At 47.7% G+C, this 8,856-nt stretch overlaps 1 protein-coding gene across 1 annotated transcript; it reads right to left on the minus strand.

Moving 5' to 3' along the window:
* Positions 1 to 1,985: 1,985 nt before the first annotated feature.
* On the minus strand, positions 1,986 to 2,730 carry LOC100604859. Its single transcript, XM_012496959.2, has one exon. The coding sequence runs from the start codon at positions 2,728 to 2,730 to the stop codon at positions 2,095 to 2,097; it is 636 nt and encodes a 211-aa protein (XP_012352413.2). The 3' UTR covers positions 1,986 to 2,094.
* Positions 2,731 to 8,856: the final 6,126 nt, after the last annotated feature.

Genomic DNA, 8,856 nt, shown 5'->3' on the forward strand with positions numbered 1-8,856 from the left:
TGTGACTTCAACAACAGAAATATATTTTCTCACCATTCTGAAGGCTGGACGTCTGAGATCAGCGTGTCGACTTCTTCCAAGGTAGGGTTGGTTCCTTCTGAGGCCCCTGTCCCTGGCTAGCAGGTGAACGTCTTCTCCCTGTGTCTTCATATGATCTTTCCCTTTGTGTGTGTCTGGGCCCAAATTTCCTCTCCTTATAAGAACATCAGTTATATGGGATTAAGGCCCAGCCTAACAACCTCCTTTTACCTTAATTACATGTTAAAGGCCATCTCTGCAAATACAGTCACACTCCGAGGTACTGAGGGCTAGGATTTCACATATGGATTTGGGGGAACAAAGTGCAGCCCCTAGTCAGGACTTAGGTATCAGTAGCAGACAGAGAGAATAGAAGACATAGCATGCCCCGTGGGAACTGCACACACCCAGCAGAAGAGGCCAGCACAGGGGGAAGGAAGGAAATGGAAGATGCCTTGGAGGAGCCAACCTGACTACTTGGGCAAGTCACTACTGGCCTTGCTTCCGAGAGCATGTGAAAAACCCCAAGGACTTCCAGAAAGCTCTAGCTGAGGTGCTGGTGGCTGGGAAGGAAAAGAGTCAGTGAACAAAAGGTTTGCATTATTAATGCAACTCTGTTTGTACCCACAGGTTGATGAAATCTATTAGGGGAAAATCTGTAGATTTTGGAAGGAGTTAAGTTCTTCCTATGGCCCGGCCCTCCCCACCACAACACAAACATACACAGGTGGTGTCTGGCCTCCTTTACATGGCATCCCTGCAGAGGTGAAAACAAGAAACCAGGCCATGCAGAGAGTCATTGCAAGTAAAGGGAGACTCAGACAGAGGCTGCGGGAGCCGGCCCAGCTACATTTGTGTGTTGGCCACATGCAGCTTGTGCAGCCGCTCCAGGACCCTAAGCCTATGTCCATGGGAGCCATAGACACGTGCTTTTGCTGATGAGCCACAATTTATTAATAGGAGACTCTGTGGGGTGCACCGCAATAAATTGTGATTCGTGAAATTTATAAACTGAGATAGCACTAGCAAGAGGTCCTGTGAATTGTAATTCTCTCGACCTGACAAATGAACTGCTTTGAGCAGCGACAGCTTCAGCCAAGTAAGAGAAATAAATCAGCTGGTGGAACTGTGGTAAGAAAGCAAACAGTTTTATTGGTCTACGGATCTTGAGAAATGTTGATTAAGTCAGATCTGGAATCCCCCTATAGTCGTTTTACAAGCTGCTTTATCCCAGAGACCCCCCAGGCCTCTCCATGTTACCACAATCTCCCAGGAAAAACGAGGAGTGAGTTACACTGTGTTTAGAGTAGGAAACAAAAATATATATTTTTATGGTCCTGGGAAAAGGTGAGTCCGACCATTCATTCGAGGCGGCTTCTGTATTCCCCAGGACTACATTAGAGGAAAACTTCCTGGAAGGCTTTCCACAACTGATAACCTCTCAGTCTCCAGAGAGCAAAGAATAGAAAATACCTTGAGTTGTGGAAGCATTATGTGAAAACAAATTTAGAATAAATGGGACTGATCAGAGATTAGTGTTTGAACTAACAAACTATGGGTTTACTTGGCAAGTTAAGAGTAGAAACATGAATTCAGTGGGCAATGTTGAAACCGTAGACACTAGAACAAACTGCTTTAAATTGTATTTATGTCCTGAGAGAACCCATTTGCTATCAAATAACTAATTACACTCCAGTCTGTTCATTGAAGGAAGCCCCAAAAGACTCCCTTCCAGAAAGCGGTCTGGTTTCAGCCAATGGTTACATTTATTTTTAAATGTAGCCCTCAATCTCAAAATGGGCAGCAGAACGAGACTCCGCCTCAAAAAAAAAAAAAAAAGTCATATTCCAGACTTGTCTTCCCTCAGTTGATACAAATTACCAGGCAGGAACTATTTAATTCAGAAGTTTATTTGCAAGACCCCAGGAGAAGAGAGGTAGCAACTTCAGAGAAGGGAAGGGTAGGAAAATATTGATTAGCCATCTATGTGCCAGGCAGCATGCTCAGGGCCTCACAACCTTCAAGAAGCTATTATCACCTCATTTTAGACAGGAGACCGAAACTCCGAGATGTTCATTAATTTGCCGTGGCCACACAGCATTGATTGGAAAAGGCAAGGACGAACTGACAACTAAGTTCATGCCCTTTCCAGGGTATCATGTCACCTTTCAAAATTGAGGACCCTAGAATCTTCCAGTTGATCACTCTCTCCATGTGCCCCAGCCTCTTTCTGCCTGCAAATGCAGATCTAACTGGATCCCAGAGACGATCACTACCTCCCTTATTCTTCACCATCTCTATGGAAGGAACCCCCACCTCCTCCCTGGGGCAAGGTGCATGGAAAACTGAGTCTGCGCCACCCATGGGGCAAGGCTGCCATGCTTGGACGGAGAGGCTAGGCATTCCAGACAACTCCCCCCGCCCCACCCCCACAAGGAGAGCCTGCGGGGTAGGGTGAGGAGGTGCTGGGGAGTTTCCAGTTTCAGGAGCTGGTTGCCCTAAGATGGAGAAAGACAGGTCACAGCGGTGCTCCAGTGCAGATTTGAACAATTTGTTGCAGCCACAGGAAACTTCCGAAATGTCTTTCCCAGCAGCTCTGGCTCCGCCAGGAGCAGAAGCATGTTTGTGTGGCTGCAGGGCACCGGGAGCAGCGCTCTGTGCTCTCCCGGCTCCCTGTGGCAACAGGAGCAAGAACTTCAAGGGGTCAGGCATAGAAACCACAGCAATGAAATCTGACTTCAAAAACACAGAGCCGCAATGTCCACTTCCAGAACACACAACGTCTGGATGGATCACCAACAAGATTCCTGCGACCTGAGGTGGAGGCAGGGCGGGAGGTGTGCCTCGGGCCTTGTGGCTTGCGGTGGCGGGGGGGGGGGGGCCTGGCGGGGGAACCTGTCTCCCTCGCACCCCCCGCCCCCTTCCTTCACTCATTGTTGCGAGGCTCCCAAGTGAGTGTTCTCTAAGCACTCCAATGGTCTCATTCCCAAGTACTCCTCCCATCACTTTATCCCCAGCTCTAAAAATTGTTCTTGCTTCCTCTTAGCCTAGAGCAGTGCTTGAAGGAGGATAGAAATTTCCTGGGGGTCCTGTTAAAATGCAGGTTGTGATTCGGCAGGCCTGGGATGAGCCCGGGCTTCTGTGTGTCTAACAAGTTTTCAAGTCCAAGGATGCTGTTGGTCCCAGGACCACACTTTGAATGGCAAAGGCCAGTACCTATGTCCCAGATTCCTAAGTCTGGTGTTCAAAACTCTAGGCCCCTCCCCCTAGACTACGTTTCTTACCTCCTTGATCTCCTCCCCACCCCTGCGATGCTCCAGGCAGAGTCACCTGCCAGCCCACAGGCACACCCACGCCCCAGCTTGCCCACCGTGGGGGTTCTGTGCCCACCATTTCCCTCAGCAGCAAAGCTAGCACCCAGCTCCGCTGTTCAAATCTGTTCAAAGTCCTAGCCTTCCCATAAAGACCATTGTCTTCCTTACAGGAAGAGCTGCATTCCAGAGCCATGGCATACAAAGGGAACAATCTCTGCTTTCTCAGGAAGTGTCAAACCCAGGCATTGTTTGGGAGAGACAGATCTGGGCCGCCTCCCTAGAGTGGTGGAGCAAGCCCTGAAAGCTGCCTTGGCTGGGACCACAGTTCTCCGATGGGAAGGCCTGCTGCATGATGGCCCTTTCGGAAGGGCATTCACTAGAGTCTAGTATGCTCAACAATTTGGAGACCAGGGTCCCTCATGCAGTGAATACCTATGTCTGAGAGAATCTGGCTGATACAGATAGAATTTCATTTTCCTGCTTCACCTTGGTGAGGCCAAATGCCAGCTAATGAAAAATGGATTATGAATTCTTTTTCTTTTTGAGATAGAGTGTCACTGTGTCGCCCAGGCTGGAGGTGCAGTGGTGCGATCTCGTCTCACTGCAACCTCTGCCTCCCGGGTTCAAGCAATTCTCATGCCTCAGCCTCCTGACCTAGCTGGGATTATGGGTGCGCATCACCACGCCCGGCTAATTTTTGTATTTTTAATAGAGACAGGGTTTCGCCATGTTGGCCAGACCGGTCTTGAACACCCGGCCTCAAGTGATCTGCCCACCTCGGTCTTCCAAAATGTGGGGATTATAGGTGTGAGCCATCATCGCACCTGGCCTGTACTTTCTATAAAAATATTTTATACCATCCGATATTTAACTGGGAAATGACTGCAGAACTCTTAGTCATCCTTTGTTTTAAATATTCAAAAGCACCTATCTGACACAGCCCCCTAAAAAAAGGCTATCTGGGGCACTCTTTAGTTTTTCTGCTTTACTCCTGACGGTGAAACTCCATCCAAGATTTTCTGGTTGTGGAACCTCTTCTGATTTGCCGTTTCACTGACTGGAAATGATTGCTAATTGGAATGAAAATTTTCATCTTATCTGCCCCTCTGTTATATTGCAGAGGAGGGTGTGGTGTTATCAGTTTGCGGTGGGGTTTAGGGGTGGTGTCAGGTTTAGGGGTGGTGTCAGCCTTGCAGAAAGTTTGGTGGGTTTTCATTTCCCTGGCTTTGCTGTCTGCTGTTTTGAGGGAAATGGGTAACCGGATCTTAGAATCCCTGGATGTGAAGAGATAACATTGACTATAGGCAATTCTATTTACTGATAAAAATGATATATAGTTTTCAAATAGTCCCATAATGAGTCACTTCTAAATAGTCAGAAATGCATTTCCTGCTATTATTCTTTGAGACTGAATTGATAATTTTATAAAATTACTCCCCTTACTAAGGTAGTCCTATTGAATGCATGCCGAATTTGCAACATGGTCTTAAATCTGCAGTAACCTGGTCTTTTGGGACCCACCAGATATGAATCAAAGTCCCGAGCATATTCTCTCATAAGAAATGTACTCTACTTGCTTCTTGCTGTTCACGTTACCAAGAAAAAGAAATGTATTCTACATCTAGCTCCCCTTCCTGAAAATAACAAAGAATAGCATCAGAGCAAGAGTCAGACAAAATCTACTGGCAAGAGTCCGGAATGCCAGGGCACTGGCTCTTCAGCCATCCTCCTCTTTGGCAAAGGCAAACATCACAAATCACTGATGAGCCAAAGCCTCATCTAAGCACCGAGTGTGGCTGTGGGCTCTTGAAGCAAAAGTCAAGAGACCTGGATGCTGTGTCCTGCTGCTCTGCCCCTCAACAGCTTGGTTACTTTGGGCAAATCTTTTAATCAATGTGAGCTTCAGCTTCCTTATCTGGAAAATGGGGTTAATGACTGCCCCACTTAGCTTGCAGGATGGCTGTGAAAGTCAAGCCAGATTGTTCCTGGGCAAGCACCTTCTAAATTTACACAAAGACGTGAGTGCCATGTGATTGGCAGGGAGTATCTGCTGCTGGTTCTGGGGCTCAACAAAGCAGTTCTGTCTTCTGCTGTGCTCCCAGCCTTCCCTCCCAACCTGGGTTACCTTTTAAAGATAGAAGAATTGGCTGAGCGCGATGGCTCACGCCTGTAATCCCAGCACTTCGAGAGGCTGAGGCGGGCAGATCACGAGGTCCACATATCGAGACCATCCTGGCCAACCTGGTGAAACCCCATCTCTAATAAAAATACAAAAATTAGCTGGGCGTGGTGGCACACACCTGTAGTCCCAGCTATTTGGGAGGCCAAGGCAGGAGAATCTCTTGAACCCAGGAGGCAGAGGTTGCAGTGAGTTGAGATCGCGCCACTGCCCTCCAGGCTGGTGACAGAATGAGACTCCGTCTCCAAAAAACGACAGAAGAATTATGGGGGATAGGGGTCGAAGTGGAAGAAGGAAAGCAACAGATATTTTAGAGGGATCAGAGCCCTGTCCATTTCACATGTGATTCTTTAAATCTGTCTCCTGCATGTCCTCACTGACTCTCCAAACAAATTCCCCAATCCCATCTTGTCACCCAGCTCAGTAACAGAATAGTTAATCCTAGTTAACCTAGATAACTTATCTTTTCCCCACTCCTAAAGAACAGAGGCCATCATTGTGTCTCCACAGGCTCTCTCAAGGGAGATTACCCTTCATCTTCTCCAAAAGGTGGAGAAGGAGACAGTCCTGATAGAAAAGGGAGCCTTCAAAGGATTCTAGTGCCTCCCCGGGACTGGAAGGGAAGGGAGCTGTGATCCCAGGTGTGGAGGCTCTCCTTCTCTGGCAACCCTTGGGAGGCAACAGGGCCTCAGGGAGAAATCATAGCAATGGCAAAGTTCTGCCAAGGAATGGTGGAGCCACCAGCCTCCCAGGAGCATGAGGACTTAGCAAATTAGCACATCAGTAGTCACCCCTATGGACCGAAGACCAGAGGACTCTATCCAAATGATCTGGGTGAATGTCCACAGGAACTGAGAGGAAGGGGCATTTCAGGAAAGTCTGCAACTGAATTTCCTACCATCGTGGCAGGATGGCTACAATAGCATATCAAATTTAGCTTAAAGTGATAAAAGAAACATGAAATTTCTTATGCCCTATTGTTAGTGTAGAATTCACATGCCTTCTATCTTTCTGATACATTCTGGCAGATAACCCTGCTTTCTTTAGATACTCCAGAGTTTGGGAGAAACAGTTCGAAAGATCAGCACAAGCTCTTTCTGAAATTACCTTCTGCTCCCTCCCCCAATGAGAACTTACGCAGGGAAATAGCAGCCCAGCAGATATTTCCTCCATAGCCTGAAACCCAAGCCATAGATGCTCTACCCTCAGCTCACCCACAAGCACTTCTCGGCAAACCTAGAGGAGAAAATAATGTCTTCTCTTTCTTATGCTCAAAAAGGAACACACAATAAACACACCAAGAAATAAATACAAAACTTTATGACTAACAAACATTGTCCACAGTTACCAGGCAAGAACTACGGTTGAACTGCTCTCCCAATCAATGCTCACAATTTTGGAAATAGAAACGTTATTGTGCTTATTTTACCCTGAGAAAATTGAGGCTCAGAGGTGTTAACTAACTTGCTAAATATATCGAGCTATTAAGTGGCAGAGCTAGGATTAGAATCCAAATCAGCATTCTGTTCTACTGCATGACATAATCCTAGTTATCTGGTATTCTCTAGCAGCATGCTTCTGTTTTTTAGTTAGTAACGTGTGTGTGTGTGTGTGTGTGTGTGAGAGAGAGAGAGAGAGAGAAACTGAATGTAGAATAGAAAACACAGATTTTAAAATGTAACCATTGCCATATTTGTTGAACTCTGGAAGGAGAAACTGTGAGTTCTAGTAGGCGTCTGTTGAGTTTCAGCTGAAATGTGCCCACCGGCTGATCTAATGTGATAATCAGGGGTGGGGGCCCTGGTGACAGGCTATGATGTATTGGCTGTTGTTCTGCACTTTGATGTCCCTTGGAATTTGTCAAAACTTCACTTCAGCACTCCAAAAAGTGCCATGACGTCATCTGTCCCACTGTCTGCAGGAGCAAATGGCAGGGGAGTGGCTGTCCCTGGAGTTCAGGTCAACAGCAGGTCAAAGAGTGGCAGACCTTTCCTGAGGACAGCCGGCGGCAGCCGCTCCCCAGGCTTACCACCTTACAGCCAGGGGATTCTTGTCTCTGGGGGATAAAAATCTTTGCTGTCTCTGAGAGAAGGGGGACTGCAGATCCCTCCTGTCCCAGCTCAGTCACGGGCTTGTGGAAAAACGAATCCTCTTCCACACCCTCAGTCATGGGGATTGAGCTGCAGGCGAGGAAGGTGGGCAGGGCTGGCGGAATGAGGGGGACATGCCGGCTGAGCACGCAGCCTCCAGAACACTCCCTGCCAGCAGCCTGGGTCAGGAGCCAGCCTCTGCCATCCCCTGAGGCAGCTGTGGTCACACTGAGGCAGCAGCAGGCAGAAGGGCGTGCTGAGACACAGTGTCAGGGGCCGGATGAGTCACTCCCAGGGCTTGGCCAGCTGGAGAGTGGGGCCTGGTTGCCGAGGCTGGTCTGGACAACATAAAGATCTGGGAACACTGCTGGCTCCCAGCACTGGGGATCTGTAGCAGCTTCTGAGAGCCGGTGGTCTCTGAAGAGTCACCCTGTCACAGAGGCAAGGAATGGCAATGTTTGGGGCAACGGGGTTAAGTGGGAGAGTGGTTTGCCTAGAAAACTCCATCACGCTTTTGGGTTGCCTCATGTTGGCTTCTTGATAGAACTAGACCTGTCAAGTAGGATCTTAGTGGGTCGCTGGTACTGTGCCATTGGAATCATTGTCCCGATCTTCCCAGCACAACATGACACCACCTCTATTGAGAAGCCAACCCCCCATCCAAGCAAAGCCATATGCCTTAGCTCACTCAGGCTGCTGTAACAACACACCATAAGCTGGGTGGCTTATAAACAACAGAAATTTATTTCTCATAGTTCTGCAAGCTGGGAAGTTCAAGGCCAAAGCACTCGCCAATTCCATGTCTGGTAAAGGCCTCCTTTCTGATTCATAGAAGGCACCTGTCTGCTTTGTCCTCCCATGGTAGAAGGGACAAGATCACTCACTTTATAAAGCCCAATCATGAAGGCTTCTTCCTCATGACCTAATCACCTCCCAAAGACTGTACCTCCTAATACCATCAGTTTTGGGGTTAGGGTTTCAACATATGCATTTTGTAGGGACATACACATTCAGTCTATTGCATGGCATAACTCTTCATTTTATTTTTATCTCTCCAAACCTTAGTTTCCAGGCCCATAACGTGAGATTTGTAATGTCCTAGCTTAGAGAGTTGTTTTAAGAACTAAGTGATCGTGTACATTAAAATGTTTAAGCACAGTGCCTGGTGTATAGTAAGTGCTCAGTAAATATTCATTGGTTTCCTTCTTCCTTGCCCTCTCTTTTCCCTCCAAATCCCCAAATAAAAATAAACACC

This window comes from Nomascus leucogenys, chromosome 17 (assembly GCF_006542625.1).
Source record: "Nomascus leucogenys isolate Asia chromosome 17, Asia_NLE_v1, whole genome shotgun sequence".
In the NCBI taxonomy this organism is placed as follows: domain Eukaryota; kingdom Metazoa; phylum Chordata; class Mammalia; order Primates; family Hylobatidae; genus Nomascus; species Nomascus leucogenys.

Coding starts and splice junctions, on each gene's coding strand:
- LOC100604859 (XM_012496959.2), bottom strand. CDS start 2,730: ATGCCTGACCCCTTGAAGTTCTTGCTCCTGTTGCCACAGGGAGCCGGG.